Source organism: Colletotrichum gloeosporioides, assembly GCF_011800055.1.
Source record: "Colletotrichum gloeosporioides strain Lc1 chromosome Unknown consensus_17, whole genome shotgun sequence".
In the NCBI taxonomy this organism is placed as follows: Eukaryota; Fungi; Ascomycota; class Sordariomycetes; order Glomerellales; family Glomerellaceae; genus Colletotrichum; species Colletotrichum gloeosporioides.
In genome coordinates, this window is record NW_025544662.1 from 68,746 (window position 1) to 84,282 (window position 15,537).

General features: G+C 52.4%; 6 protein-coding genes across 6 annotated transcripts; 2 read left to right on the forward strand and 4 right to left on the reverse strand.

Annotated features, from left to right (window-relative positions):
• Nucleotides 1-194: 194 nt before the first annotated feature.
• Nucleotides 195-914, reverse strand: GCG54_00010900 (uncharacterized protein; the record flags this gene model as incomplete). Its single annotated transcript, XM_045410812.1, has 1 exon — nt 195-914. The coding sequence occupies one exon, from the start codon at nt 912-914 to the stop codon at nt 195-197; it is 720 nt and encodes a 239-aa protein (XP_045267870.1).
• Nucleotides 915-2,902: 1,988 nt separating this feature from the next.
• GCG54_00010901 (uncharacterized protein) lies at nt 2,903-3,792 on the reverse strand (the record flags this gene model as incomplete). Its single annotated transcript, XM_045410813.1, has 2 exons — nt 2,903-3,390; nt 3,492-3,792. 2 exons carry the CDS (start codon nt 3,790-3,792, stop codon nt 2,903-2,905), a joined length of 789 nt encoding a protein of 262 aa, XP_045267871.1.
• Nucleotides 3,793-4,272: 480 nt separating this feature from the next.
• Nucleotides 4,273-5,781, reverse strand: GCG54_00010902 (uncharacterized protein; the record flags this gene model as incomplete). The annotated part of the gene is made up of 3 exons (XM_045410814.1): nt 4,273-4,333; nt 4,368-4,457; nt 4,517-5,781. The coding sequence occupies 3 exons, from the start codon at nt 5,779-5,781 to the stop codon at nt 4,273-4,275; spliced, it is 1,416 nt and encodes a 471-aa protein (XP_045267872.1).
• A 1,106-nt stretch (nt 5,782-6,887) lies between these two features.
• On the forward strand, nt 6,888-8,286 carry GCG54_00010903 (uncharacterized protein; the record flags this gene model as incomplete). Its single annotated transcript, XM_045410815.1, has 3 exons — nt 6,888-7,296; nt 7,353-7,667; nt 7,724-8,286. Coding segments are annotated over 3 exons (1,287 nt in total), but the record flags the coding sequence as incomplete, so codon positions are not given.
• Nucleotides 8,287-8,800: 514 nt separating this feature from the next.
• On the reverse strand, nt 8,801-9,510 carry GCG54_00010904 (Dynactin subunit 5; the record flags this gene model as incomplete). The annotated part of the gene is made up of 3 exons (XM_045410816.1): nt 8,801-9,119; nt 9,188-9,414; nt 9,472-9,510. 3 exons carry the CDS (start codon nt 9,508-9,510, stop codon nt 8,801-8,803), a joined length of 585 nt encoding a protein of 194 aa, XP_045267874.1.
• A 1,748-nt stretch (nt 9,511-11,258) lies between these two features.
• Nucleotides 11,259-14,693, forward strand: GCG54_00010905 (uncharacterized protein; the record flags this gene model as incomplete). Its single annotated transcript, XM_045410817.1, has 2 exons — nt 11,259-11,928; nt 12,046-14,693. The coding sequence occupies 2 exons, from the start codon at nt 11,259-11,261 to the stop codon at nt 14,691-14,693; spliced, it is 3,318 nt and encodes a 1,105-aa protein (XP_045267875.1).
• Nucleotides 14,694-15,537: the final 844 nt, after the last annotated feature.

Sequence of the window (15,537 nt, forward strand, 5' to 3'; positions counted from 1 at the left end):
ATCCGCCAAATCAGCCATGAAGACGCCGCGCTATGGTCATAGAATAATGTACAACAAGGGGGGAAGGTACAGGAACGAGGAGCGGACTCGCGGACTGTCCAGCCGTGAAAAACGAAGGCTTCATCCATGGTGTACAATGTGTGCTCTCTCCCGCAGTCCGGGTCACACGCTCCAAGTCCGTCAGATGAGAATCCTCAAGCCAATTGGCGTTCTCGTCTCATCATCTCCAGCACGCCGACGACGCCGTTCTTCCTAAGCCTCTCAAGAACAACGCGCATGCCCTCACGGCTCTTGCCCATCTGGTCCTGTGTCTTGCTTGAAGCCAGGTTCTCGATGCTGCGCTGGATGCCCCGCGCACCGATGCCACTCATCCAGCCAGGCATCCAACGGCCCTCCTTCTGCTCCGGTTGCTCCGGGATGGCGTTGGCCTGGGGCATGTCCTTCTTACCCCCACGTAGCCTCTCGCCGAGACGAGATCTGTAGATAACAGTGGTCGTAACGTCGGTCGCGGCATCAGCAGAGGCATCCGCCGGAAGGCGGAAGTCCTGCTTCTCAATGACGGAAAGGACGTTCATGAAGTTGAGGTTGCGGCTCTCCGTGCGCATCCAGCCCTCGCGGACGTCAACGACAGACGTCTCGAGGACGTAGCTCGCCTTTTCAGCAGAGCCGCCGCCGGTGATGGAAGCCGGGAGGAGCTTGAAGACGGGCGCGGGCATGCGCGACTTCTTCAGGTGGATGCGTGTCGTGTGCAGCCTGCCCGTAGCCGGGTCGAGGCGGCTGTCGATGGTATCGGTGCTGAGAACATGGGTGGAGAAGGGATTGAGCTTGGGAGAGGAATATCGGAGGAAGTAGGCGAGCGTGACGGTCGGGAAGGGGTGGGAGTAGGTGTGGTTCGTCGAGTGGGTGAGGACCATCTTGTATGCGGCGGGTATTCGGGGTACGGGCTTTTGCGTTGTTGGTGTCGATATGCAGGTTCGTACTTGGATTGAAGTCTTGTATCTTTTTGCGTGCGAGAAAGCGCTCACGTTTGTCGGGACGCAAGGGGCGTTGACATCGAGGGCCTTGCGCGGGCGACCCAATGCAAATTTTGGAGGTGTCTCGAGAGTGCTAAAAATGAAGCTATATCCGCCGCGGAAGCTCGGCCACCGAGTCGTCGGTATTTGTCGGTTTCGGTGTTTGCTCGATGCAAGTTGCGCTCGCAGGTGAGGGGCGGGGAACAAGACTGAAGAGAAGAAAGTGAGTGCAAAAGGTGACGGCCACACTCGACGAGATGAGGGGGTGGGAGGGTGTTAATGATGAGGAGAAGGCGGAAGATGAGGAGGTGGGCGGAGGGGAGGAGTGCGGCGCTGGAATGATGTAGAGTGCAACGACACCCGTGCGTACATCGAACGATAGGTCGATTGATTTTGGGGAAGAAGCTTCCGTGCCGTGCCTGCGACTTTCTTTTTGGTCAGCGCCTGCCCGCCAATTGGCGCAGGGACCCCAACTCCAGCGAGCAGCCCAGGGCGGCCACAGACGGTCCAGAGTGTCGCCGGCATTTTCCAGCCAGTGGGAACAGGCGGCAATTGGCTTTGTCCGCAGCGACGGCACCATCCCATTGGCTTGACGATCCCACTGCGCCCGCTTTTCGTCACACGAGCTTGGGCCTTCTGGGTGGCGAAAATCACATGATGCGGAGTACACCGACGCTCACCGAGAGCTGTGGTGAGCTGTCACTGTTGCTTTTGAGCCTCACCTTCGCCCCACCTTGAAACAACACCTCATTCCCAGCGTCCCATGCCTCTCGCGATGTGTGGTCTGTTTGAGTTTCTGGATGAAACACTCCGCGGCAACGGCGGCTGCTTCGTGAGCTGCTTGCCAATCGAGAGAGATTGCCTGCAAACCCCGGACTGTCTGTTCTTCTGGTGACAAAGGGGCACGGCTGCTGCCGGGGTAAGTGCTGCAGCTTTCCCCAACCCTCGAATCCCGAGTCCTGATTGGCTCGCGCTCGGCGTTCAGCGCAGCGATGAAGTTTCGATGAAGCTAAGCCTTCCAACTAACTTCAATCAACATGACTAAGGTAACGCGGGGAAGGAAGAATCCAAAATGCCTGAATCGATCCCCTACCTTGGCGGTGGATCACGATGTAGTTCAACATCATCATCACTCAGTGAACGATGGAGAATTTGCTCGGCCATGATGCCGACATATGTCTAATCTCGATGTGGCTTTTCACACAAATATTCTGCCAGCCCATTGACCTATAGCGAGATCGGCCAACAAGGCTTTTCTACTATGATTCTGTGATTATCATCCTGGAGAGGTTACGAAGTCACACCTATTTGCGCAAGACACACGTGAAGCCTCAAGCGAACGATATTTACTCGAACGAAGATGCAGCTGAATCGTAGTCTCTCCCTCAGGAGTGAGTGGGCCAAAACTCTTCAACTAAATTGGAATGGATCGATGACCTCGAACTGGTGGTCAGCATGGCTTGGACTACCTCCACGAGATCAGGGCTTGGGAAACCTCTTCGCCCGCTGCCATGATGCTACTTCTGCAACTCGCAAAACAGAAACTTACCCTAACCTGAGAAGGTCTGATTCATGAGTCGTAGAGCATCTGCCATGTGCCAGCTCCGGGATCGCAACGCTTCCTTCTGCTACATGCTGACATGACCCCCGGCCGAGCACTACGATTCCCAGCTTCTTCAGCTAGAGTCTCACACAGGCTACTGCAGCCCATGTGAACGTCAACCGATGTACACAGTTTTAAACCAAATGAAGACTTTAACTTGAGAAAACCGAAATACTTCCAGGTTGAAAAATCGTTATTCGACACCCTTTCCAACATAAATTTTGACTTAAATTCCAGTAACGCGCCTGCCTGAACTATAGAACATCCAGAGACATCATCGGCCAAGTCATCTTCGACTCGTCGACCTCACAGACTCCGACCCCAGCTCAACAGGATGTCCCTCTCCGGGCATCTCGGCCGGAGGATAATAACTCGGAGCCTCCACCACTGTCGGGTACCCCCCTTCCTGGCTCACAGCAACGTAATTCTGCGTCAAGTCCGCCGCATCTCCACGGGCTCTCGCGTTACTCTTCCTCCTCTTGTGCCAAATGAACCAAGCCGCGAGGGCAAGAACCACCGCTCCGACAGCTCCACCAACCGCGCCGCCAATGATACCAGCTTGATTATTCGAGGGCGCTGAACCGCTGGCGCCAGCTGAGGACGCAGTAGGCATTAAGGAAGATGTCGTAACAACCTGCCCATCCTCAATCCTGACACCCTTGCCTTCTTCACAGCAGTCGTTGACCCTCTGGTTGTCATTGCCGCAACAGTAACTCTTATCGGCGCATTCAGTCACCACGATATCTGTACCCGTCGCGCCAATGCCATCGCTTTCTGCAAGACAAGTCGTTAGCACGTCCAACCCAATCGGCACATAATTATACCCATGACAAGCACCGACGCTGGGTAACAAATAGAAAACCGAGAAAGCTCACGATAATCATCCGAGATACACAGCTTCAGACACTTGGGCGACTGCCACGTCGGGTCCGTACAACTCTCTCGCCAGAACTTCTTGTCCACATTATTCCAACAAAGGCCGTTAGCCTCGCATCTGTCCCCGTTTTTGATGTTGCAGCACATGGCGTGACCGCTGCTCACGCAAGGTTCGTAAGTGTCGAGATGGAAATCTTTAATGTCATTTCTATTGGTGCCGTTGGGAACGAAACACGTTCCCTGGACGGCGGTGATGCTTGCCGCCACGGCAGCTAGAAAGATGAGCGGAGCGCGACGCATTGTCGGTTGTCGACTTGAGGAGTCGCTCCGTAGGATGAGGAGTGAAACTCAGGGAAGGTTCGGAGGAAAAGTCAGGCTGTGGTAGAAGTTCTGCGTGAGACGCCAGTCACACCGTTAGACGCCGTGGCGGAATCTAGCTGAACCACGCGTTGCGGCTGTGGAGAGAATATCTGCACTTTCGTGCACCTAAGGATTTTACCCTTTCCAATAGTTGGGAAGGGTCTGCACATCAGACAGAAGAGTTGCAAACACCCCAAATTAGCGTCAGTCAGAATCTCACCCCATCGCGCGGGCTGAGATGTGTCGTTCACGATCATCATTGGCTTGTTTGGATAGAACGTCGTCGAATCTGCCCTGGCGCAGTCAGCATCAGCGTCAAGTAGGTCTGCCAACAGCCTGTGATCCAGCCCAATGGTTTTCATAGGCCTTCCGTCAGGCTGTCGTTGAAAGAATCACATTCGCTGTTCGTTAAAATATTTCTTACACAATCGGGTACGCTACCCACGCAGTTACAAACGTGGTCATGCCTGCGAATGGGACCCTGCAACGTGACGTACTGTATTAAACATACCTACGGCCCGCCGTTTCCCATGTAAAGCATCGCGCTGGATACCGGCAGTGTAGCAACTCCATTGAAAGCCCACCGTCTAAGCTGACCCGGCAGTCTTTTTGAACATAAATTAGCACCTGAGATTAAAATCGTTATGATTCCGGCGCCACTGACTGAGACATCCCGAGGATCGGCCCGCTCTCGTTCCCCTCCCGAACGAAGACGCCTTCGCTTTCGACCTTCCATCCCTGCACGCCGCTGAACTGGACGAACTGCACGGCCATCTCCCACGCTTCCCGGTCCGCCGCGTCGCCGCTCTCGAACGTCTTGAGCTCGAGCCAGGGACTATCTGGGTCGGGGTCGAAGAGCTCCCGGAAGAGCATGGAGTATGATGTGTTCCGCTCCATCCAAAGGTCGGCGATGTCGATGTTGCGCATCTCGTCGGCGTCTTGAAGGATGTCGTTTCTAGGTACGAGCTGGACAAAGAGTCGGTCGAGGCGGGGGACGTGTTGGACGAGGGTGTTGAAGTGACTGGATAGGGGAAAGATGCCAACGTAGGAGAAGTCACGGATGGATGGTGCGATCAAGGGCTCATCGTTCGGAAACTCCTCCGCCCCAAGAAGAGCACCAAGCATTGAAGGTGGGCGCTTGAGATAGTATTCGTACGTCTTGTAGACTCGTGTCGAGGAGCCCTCGTTGAGAAGCAGACTTTGCCAAGGACGGATGGTGAACAAGTCGCATGGGACTCGTTTTTGGTGCGGGTTCTCGGGGGACGGTGCGTTCTTCGAGGAGGACGCAGTCGCTTTTGACTTGTACTTGCTCGTGACCACCTTCTTGCTCTTCCGCGAAAGAGACAGGATATGCTGCGGCATGTCAAAGTTCCAAGCATCCCCCAAGAAGAGCATGCGCGAGAGCAATTGCGCCAGAACTCGTGGCGACGCGATTATGCTCAGCCGTACAGGATCTACGTGCTCGAACAGCGTCCTCCACAACCAGTTGTAATCCTCGCTATACGACGCCTTGTTCGCGTGACCAGTCTCCATGAGCTCGACGCTGCTGGCGAGATGCGATGTTGCGACACCGCCTAACGCATCCTCGACGAACATGGTCACGGTGGTGACATAGTTCGTCAGGTTGTTGTCTCGAAGGAAGCGGAGGAAATCGATTGTCGCGGCCGGGTCGCGCGTCTCTTCTATGAGCGGCAGTTCGAAGCGGTCGATTGTCCAGACGACATGGCGAAAGAGCAGAGGTAGCACAGCAGCCCTCCACAGCTTGGTAATGACGGACACGTTCTTGAGATCCCTATCGAAAAAGGGGTTTTGGAGCATCAGCGAGCTTGGCTGGTCGTGGAGCTTCGAATCTGAGGGCGCAGGGCGATCGAGGTAGGTGAAGATTTGGGCCAAGATCTCGTTCGGGAGATCGTCGATAGTGACGGCCATGGTCGGCTACTATTTCGCTGGTGATTTCTGCCGAGATGTGATTAGATGCAAGCTGAGTACAATTTGATGAAGTTGCGTGGTTGAGGTTCTGCAATGCAGATCGCGGAACTCTGTTTCACGGGAAGGTTTCGGCTGGGGCGAGTTTCAAGATCAGACGGAGCGATTGAGGCGGTTCAAACAACGGTTCGGATTAGACTGGTCAACTGATTTGAGATGAATCAGATATTCTGTTGAGATAATTGAAGCTCTTTGCAAGCCGACGCGCTTCTCTCGGGACTTCGAGTCGACAATGCTCAGAGGAGGAAGACTGGGAAAATGCGGCATGTCATCGCGGGGTTTCGGTCCAACCACAGGAACCCCTAATCGCCACAGGCCCCCACTGTAGCTTCCCGATAAGGCCGATAACGATAAGAGCTCCGGAGCTCACTTCCGGCCTTCGTCTCTGCTTCTTGACAGCTCATGAAGCTTCAACTTGTAAGTTGCCGTAAACAACCATCTCTTGGCTGGGATAAAACCAAAGTCCCAAAATTGATCGAACGGTCAAATTCAGTCAGCAATTACACAATCTTGGCTTCCTTCAGCCGACGCAACCCTCGTGCAGTACTTGCTTATTCCACAAGCAGTAACTGCATCATTCTCCACCTCGGTGCCGCTGCGGCGCATGCAGTGCTCCCTTCCGAAAAGAAACATCTTAAACTCCAACCCTTGCCAGCAACACCAACAGACCGCTAGGCAAGAATTGCCCATATTGACGACGACAGGATCGTGATTAAGCGGCCGCTACCGGACTTTGCCATTTGCCGTCTCCAAGAGCACTGGCCCCCTCGTCAGCTATGACAAAGGGCGGGGAAAGCGGGGGTTAAGGTGGGCGCGAAGCTTGGGAATGTGTGGTGAAGATGGAACGGCATGACATCGTTGAGACGAGGGGTGGCGGCTGAAGGGCGGGAGGTATGGCGGGTTTTGCCCGCATGCTTCTAAAATCCCCGGTCAAATGGTCCCATCCATATGAGATAGCTTTCTTGGGCTTGTTTAGATTTCGTATTGCCGAAGGGTGCCATTCCGCTCGGAAACAAGGTAGCCCCAAGTTCAATTCTATTTAAATCAAGTCCCAAGCTCCCGAACTGCTCGGGTTTCCCTTTTGGAGGATGCAATTCCTAAGTTCAGCTGTCGAGAAGTCCATCATGGCTGCCAAGAACCACCAGAGACCACCCTTCCGCGCGGAGCACATGGGCTCGCTGTTGCGACCCAAAGCTCTCACGGACAAGCGCATTGCTTTGGATGAGAAGAAGGCTGTTGAGATTGCTGCGGATGAGGAGCTGAACCGTCTAGAGGAGGAGGGTGTTCGTGAGATTGTCAAAACGCAGCTTGACCTAGGCTTTCATGCCATCAATGACGGCGAGTACCGACGTCATCAGTTTTGGGGCAACTTCTTCCCTGGCCTAGAAGGTTTCGAAGAAGTTCCTGCTCCTAGCTGGGATATCTTCCGCATGTATGTGCCAGACATTGCGGCTTTCAGTAAGTCATCGGGTTCTTATGTGAGAAAAGACTCTGTGATTAACAATGTCTCCTAGTCGAGAGCGACCACAAGCCGGGAGAGTCCATCCTGTGCACTGGCAAGATCAAACACAAGGGCAGCACTTATCTCAGAGAGTGGGAGTACCTCAAGACTCTCATTCCTCCTGAGAAGGTCAAGGACGCGAAGCTCACCCTGCCCGCTCCTGAGTGGTACCACCTGAGATACAAGAAGGGTCATGCATACCCCAAGGATGTCTATGCCAACGACGAGGAGTATTTCGCCGATGTCGCCAAGGCGTACCGTACGGAGCTGGAGGTTTTATACGACCACGGCGTCCGTAATGTCACCATTGACGACCCCAACCTGGCGTGTAAGTTCCCACCCCTCTGTTTGTTTCACGAGGCCGACAAACTAACAACCATCCAGACTTCTGCTCAGAGAAGATGCTCCAAGGATTCAAGGACGCAGGCGAAGACTCCGACGCCCTGCTGCAATCCTACATCAAGCTCTACAATGACAGCATCAGCTCCCGCCCGGCGGACATGCACCTCGGCATCCACCTCTGCCGCGGCAACTTTGCATACTCCCGCCACTTCTCCGAAGGCGGCTACGACCGCATCGCTTCCCGCCTCTTCAAGGAGATCAACGCCGACACGTACTTCCTCGAGTATGACACCGACCGCGCCGGCGGCTTCGAGCCCCTGAAGGAGCTGCCCGCGCACAAGAACGTCATTCTGGGCGTCATCACGTCCAAGTTCCCCGAGCTCGAGGACCTCAACAAGATGCGGGAGCGGGTGTTCCAGGCGGCTGACTTTGTGGCGCAGGGGGCTGGCCAGACCCGCGAGCAGGCGTTGAAGAGGATTGGCGTGAGTCCGCAGTGTGGGTTCGCCAGCCACCACCTCGGCAACTCGATTACACACCAGGATATGGTGAAGAAGTTGGACTTGGTGAGGAAGCTTGCTGACTCGATTTGGCCTGGTGAGCCCTGAGGGATATGAGTGTTTTGAGCATTAGGCGGCGTAGAGGAGTGGCGTGTAGCGGGTCGAGGCAGATTTGTCCATGGCGGTATTTGCTGTATGTACATAAGTGACAGCAGACCTGGGCAAGAAACGGCTTGTGGAGTTTTGTTGCTGGGTTCCTAGCAGCTCTAGAAACGCGATGTTGAAGATTAAAGACCGAATCTTGATGTTTTGCATACTCTCGACACATTGACGTTTCAAACTCCGTACAAGACAGATGTGATGATATTGAGCTACTGCTCGAAATTGGGTATCTCAAGGGCTCTATGCCCAGTAAATTCGCCAAACGCCGTTTCATATGCCTCACTGGCAACAACTTCCCGCCACTGCTCTTCGAGATGCCGGACGAGAATGCACCCGCCCAGGGAAAGCTTCAAGGTCGAGGTTGGTCGGTCGTGTCCACATGGTCACACGGGCCTGCTTCTGTCCGCATCCACCTCTTTGCCAATGTCCAGATAGTTGCCCCTCCATTAGCACGGAGTAATCACATCGGCAGGGGCTGAGGGTTGTTTCCAACCGTCTTGTAGAGCTCGCGCAGCTCAAACTCCTCATGTCCGCCTTCCGGCACCTCCCCCACCACTCGCGCAGGCTGCCCCGCCACGACGCTGAAGCTGGGTATGACCATATTGGGCGGTACGACGGTACCCTCGAGGATGCGAACGTAGTCCTTGACGATAGCGAACTCGCCAATGACGCAGTCGCGACCGATGTGCACGTGAGTTCCGATGGAAGCGGCTTGAATGACCGTGTGTTGGCCGACGAAGACGTGGTCGCCTATCCGGAGGGGCATGTAGGTGAAGGCACTGAACAAATCAGAAAATCAGTCAAAGGTTCTTCAATTGGGGCCCAGAGTAGGAGGGAAGCTGCTCACCCCTTGTACATCCGCCCCGGTGGCCGGAGGACAGCCCCTCTCGAGAGGAAGCAGTATCGGCCAATCGCGACGGCAGTATTGTTCCCAGGAGCACCACCGGAGGGTTGTATCGATCTTGCGAGGTCGCCGCGGATCATGACTTCGGGCTGGATGACGGTCTTACCGCCGAGCATGATGTTTTGGGTGCCGACGAGCGTCGCCTTGCGGGCGACTTTGTTGCCCGTGTCCTGCGATCGGCGGTCAGTTTCCGGCGATTGGTCACAAACATAGAGCTAGACGCTTACGGTCTCAATGTAGTCTCCTTTCGCCGGTCTTCGCGACATTGTGAGCGAGTATTGGTTCTGGGCGAGGGGGGGTGTTCAGGAAGGTAGATGAGTCGCTGGCGATGATCGTAAGGAGGCGCGTTGGGGCTTGTGCTCTGACGTGTTTGCTGGCCCGGGCGGCGTGGGGCGGAAATACGGCGCACTCGGGCTGTCAATTGACTTCCCGGAGCTGCCCCGGCCCCTAAAGTTTCTATTGCCGACGACTTCAGCTCGCAAACCACGTCCACCACAAAAGCTGTCTGTGATAAGTAAGACATATACATATCCAAATTTTTAGGTTGGTTGCTTGACTTATGTGGCCATGTTCTAAAACTAGGCGGAGCGAGTCAGCGCGTATAGATAATAAGTTCCGACCAAAAGTTTTCCGGCCACCAACATACACTGTTACGCTATTTCATGTACAACGAACGGTCTTCTTCTCGACTCCTTCACCATGCGCCCTCCAATGAAGCGAACCTAGTTGCTTGCCACACTAGCTAATGAATAATATAAAATAAAGTGTTGCTCGATTTCGCGACCGTGAAGAGTAAAAATTGAAAAATGCGGCCAGTGTGGATTGAACACACGACCTTCAGATTGATTGAATGAAGTTTTTCAGATCAAGAGACCCGCTTCAGTCTGACGCTCTCCCAACTGAGCTATGTCCGCCGCAAATCTTCGATGTCGAGTCGAGCTCCACATCGTCTTGAACCACCAAGTCAAATCTCGTTGAACGTTTCATGTAGCTATGATAAATGGGCCATAGTAATAGTGCATCAATATCATGTGTACAGATTGGAGCTGTTTAGAGAATTGTTGTCAATTGTTATCTCAGAAACCTTAATTATCCTATAGATGCAAATACATCATCCTTAGGTGAAAACGCGAGGCGAGAGAGGGGGGGGCATGGAAGGGAAGAATTAACAAAGAAAGGCGTTGCCCGAAGAGCAACGAAAGAAAGCTAACGCCAAGGCTGCCAAACCTCATTTATGAACGACTGCGCGCATAGCCATGCAAGGCGCTTGAGAGGTAGGTATACAATAACTACGACCCTTGTTTGTTTGTAACCCCCTGTACCTGAATCGCTTCGTTATTTCTAAGAGAAAGGAACATTTCTCTACACAAACAAAGCAAGTACTAAATAGAGACAGTCTCTTAACGAGGTACTACCACGCTTACAAACTTATAAGGATTGTGTCGTACACAACTCCAGCCTGATTCGTTGTATGGAAACCTGATCGTCATCTGCCGCGGTTCACTACATCATTGCTGATTTTCTCGATCTTGTCTTCGCTTACCGCCTCATTCATTCCTTTCACAGAAGCACTCGCTGTACTTGGGCCTGACGAATTGCACGCGCGCGGACCACGTCAGCTTGGCTGAGATTTATCTGAGCTGGAGCAAGTCCAGAGTAACTCATCCCTTGCCAGCCTGAGACCTAGAGTGCCATTACATGCCGCTAGGAGGGCTCATTTAATCCAATTCGTTATTCCTAGACTGGCTGGACCGACAAATGGATGGCGCACACCATTGATTGGAGGCATGCGACCTGGTACATAAAGAGGGTGTGAAGCTAATGCAAATCAGCTTCGGCTTGCATTCTGGTCTCAGCCGGCTCTGTCAGGCAGCTAGACGCCCTATTTAAAGCATTGCCCACAACCCCCGCAATCTTACTGAGTAACTACTTCTGCAGACTACACCACACACTTCCGGGACTGTTTTCGTCCTTAGACCTCCGCTCTCGGTTTTTGAGAGCAGCAACGTTGAGTATGGAGGTCTTCGGGGTTCTTTCCTCGGTCATTACCATCGTCGAAGCCACATCCAAGTCATACAAAGGCATCAAAAAGATACGAGGTCTTCCAGAGGCCTTCGACACAGTCGGGCAGCAGCTTAATAGAGTCAAGAGACTTCTCGGCCAGATTTACGATCAGTCCAAAAGTCGGGGAGCCTCTGAAATCGACAAGGCACAAGCTGACTTGTTGAGTCTGACCGTGGAAGAATGCCGGGCGAAAGCAGAAGCCTTGGCAAAGGTCTTTCACGATCTTGAGGAGAAGTGCAATAAATTCGAAGAGTCCGCATGCGTTTGGAAAGACAAGTTCAATGACATTTACAGAGCTCTGCTGAAGGGGAGCAAAGCCAACCGGGTCGAGAGTTTGATGGAGGATCTCTGGAAAAGCCTACAGCGGCTGTCTACGATCGAAATCATAGGAACGAGCAATACCTTGAAAGGCGATGCCGCAAGCGCCATTCAGGATCTCGAGGAGGTTGAGCCGTCTTTGGATGATTCTGAATTTGATATGGGGTTTCAACCAACCCAGAAAGTTGGCGCGGGGGCAACAGGAACACAGACAAATGTGAAAGGCAACGACAACATCTTCAATTATGGAAACCTTCCAGGAGACTTTGCAGGCAGTCGCATCGACAACGTCCACTACGGAGGTAAGATCCATCGTACAGAAGGTTGATTGCATGTAGCTAAGTAATTATCTGGGAAAGCAAAGCAACCTCCAATTCCAATCGAACAGGTCAGGGTGAACTATCTCCATAACCTCAAAGGAACGGACTATGAAGCCTTACTCAGGGCTACTCGCTCCCGGCTTAAAGGAACTTGCCAATGGTTTTCCGAACATCCGGAATTCAGAAACTGGTTGAGCAGCAGTGAAGGAATACTACTAGTCACGGCCGGCGCTGGCTGTGGCAAATCCGTTCTCGCCAAGTATCTTATTGAAGAATTACTCCATCAGGAAGCACCTAACGCCACTCTCTGCTATTTCTTCTTCAAAGATGGCAAAAACAAAGACCAAGGCGTTTTGGAAGTTGCTAGGGCGCTTCTCCACTGTTTTCTCGAATCAAATCTCAAATCAAATCCAGCTTTGGTGGATGTTTGCATGGAAAGTTTACGCTGGACGCCCCAGGAGACCCGAGCCACTTGGATAAAGAGTCCCAGGAAGATATGGGAGGTGTTTGAAAGTCTACTCAGTGAACATAACAAAGGCCAAACCATTTGTATCCTGGACGCACTCGATGAAAGTGACGCCGGTCAGAGGGAAGAACTTTTACTATATTTGAAACGCTCCGTTGCTGCCAGCAACACAAAGCCAAGAGCCAGGTTTATCGTTACGACTCGAGGGTATCCCCAAATCGTTGATATGTTCAATGATTTGTCTCGGAACAAGGTTCATTTGGACGGTGATGACGACGATGAAAAGCGTCAAATCCAGAGCGAGATCAGCATCGTTATGGAGCATCGACTGAATGAGCTAGGGAACAAAATGCGCGGGCTCGAAACAAAGACGCTGGAAATAATACGTCAAGCACTTTCCAAAACGGGGTCGAAGCAAAGGACGTATCTATGGATGCATTTGATGTTCGACTGCATTCAACGAACCCGATGTTCTTCTCGCAAAGCATGGGCAGAGTTCTGTCAGAGCCTTCCCGAAACAGTCAACCAGGCCTACGAGAAACTCTTCCAAAATATGGAATCTTCCGAAAAAGCGAATGTTCGCGTGCTACTGGGTCTGATACTGGCAGCAGAGGAGCCTCTTTTCGTCCAAGAGCTCAGTATCGCTGTCAGTGCCTGGAAAAGTGCGTTCGAACTTGACCAACTGAAAATTTCTGATTTATTGGCGGAAAGAGAGTTCAAGGACTGGATTCAATGGAACTGTGGCTCTTTTGTCACCTTCCATGATAGGAAGGCGTACCTGATTCATCAAACGGCCAGGGAATTTCTATTGGATCAGTCTTGCTTCGGCGGATGGCAAGGATCAATGACAAAACACATGGTACATCGTTATATGGCGGAGAGTTGTATCTCGGTTCTATCTCTCGACGTGCATATCCGCGACAACATTCCACATGATCAAGATCACTCTGGACACACCGAAACAGCTGTTCGGTCGAGCTTTGGGACTTATGCAGCACGTTCTTGGGGCCATCACTTCAAAGAATGTCAGGTGTTGCTCCCCGGCACCAAAAGTATCCAAGATGTTGGTGAAAAGTTCGTCGAAAAGTACATGAAACTCGGAGTTCAGATTACAGTCAAGGAGTCTTTCGGGAAAGGTAGGTTTGGAACCCCGCGGATCCAATGCTCCGAGACCATCAACAAGTACAACAGTAAATGGGAAAAGGTATACAAGCTCCCATCTCTCCCATGGTTGCCCGACAAAGTCTTTACACTCTCAAGACTTGCGTGTATCCTTGATCACCAGCGGCTCCTAGTTTTTGCTTTGGAAAGACTTAAAAAGAATCCCGATCCAGAACCTGAAAGCGGTTTCTATCGGATTGTTGAAGACTTCATCATTGGCGGTCGTCGTGGAGGAAATTTGGCTCTTCCCCATTTCGCAGCAGTCGGCGGTTCAACTGTGTGTCTATCATACCTTCACCAAAATGGGTACAACATGGACCTTCAGGATCAGCAAGGCAATACACCTCTTCATGTGGCATTCATGATCAACAACGAAGAAGTCATTGAGACCCTCCTTCAGTTCAATGTCTCAACAACCGTATTGAACTCTTATGATCAGACACCCATCATGCTTGGCATTATCTGTTGCGAGGGGCCGTCTTGGATTGCGGAGTATGTCCAGTCTCTCAATCACGACGATGCTGAAATGGGATCTCTTCTGTGTTCACTAGTTGCGCTTGAGAGACGTATCCCTTATGAGATTGCGGAGATGTTGAAGACGGACAGTTGCCAGCTTGAGACCGGTGCGTACGGCAGGTGGAAAAAGATGTCATGGGATACATCACATCCCCTATACCTTTTTGACCGATTGCAGATCGAACCTGGACTTCGAAATGCCCAAGGTCTCACTGGCCTTCACGTGAGCGCTCAGAAAAAGGGTCTTATCTGCAATCTCATGGACTTGTTTCACCTTGGTAAAGTGGATGTTGATGCACTTGATCCCTGCGGAAATACGCCTCTGCATGTAGCTGCGATGACTGGCAATTACTACGGGGCTCAAATTTTGATAGTTGAAGGGGCCGATTTCAACTGCAGAGGAGACCGAGGCGACACTCCATTGCATCTGGCATGCAAAAATGGTCACTACCGGACAGCCGAATCTCTTTTGATAGTGGGAGCTGATATTGAGATCGCAAATGACGATGGCTTGACCGCCTCTGAATGCTATGGGCCACTACTTTATGAGCTTGGTTTAAATGTGCTCAAACGTGGTAGTACGGGATTTGTAGGGAGTGCTTAGAGATAGGGGAATGGTCCGCACCACAGCAGCTTCGTCTGGGACCACCGAAATCTGTAGAAGGACGGGAAATACAAGAGAAACTACAGAGAGTACAGGAGCAGAAGCGAATAAGAAATTGACCAAAAAAAAAAAAAAAGAATTTCAATCTTGAAAAGCCTCAGAAGCAAATCAGAATGTACCACAGAGACGGCTACAAGAATATAACCCAATATGGCGTCTTTAGTACCAACACACCGCACCCTCCGACCTCACAAGCGCGGTCACCGCCATCACCCAACATCTCCCCCATCCTCTTTCAGGTCGAAGGAACATCCGCCCTCACCACCACCAGCCCATCATCCAATCCTCCCTCTGCCCAGCTTCCTCCTCAAAAGCGACACCCACACCTCCACCGCACCAACCGCGGCTGACCACCCTCCCCTTACCTCAAGTCCCTAATTCAAAATAAACTCACCACATCTCTACCAACAGAGCCACAAGCCCAATATCCGACCGACAAACAAGCCACTCTCCCAATCCTCCTATTAGACCGCATGTGGCATGCGCAATAAGCGCTTGGCGGTTGCGTCCCGCACCCGCTGATTGGCCCACGGACGCGGTGGGTGTCCGCGCTCACCACAGCCGCGACCACTCAACCATCACCCGAAAAACAGATGCATTCTTTTGATTATGTGCAGACAGACTAAAGCACACTCTGCCTTAGTCCAGCATTTCGCAGTGCAGTAGACCTCGCAAAATCGGATGATGGGCGCGCCGAACCCCCTAACTTGCGCAGCCTGCCTTGTCGGTGGAAATGCAGTGTCTCGGGCCTCTTCCGAACCTCTCCAATCCCATGAACTGGTCA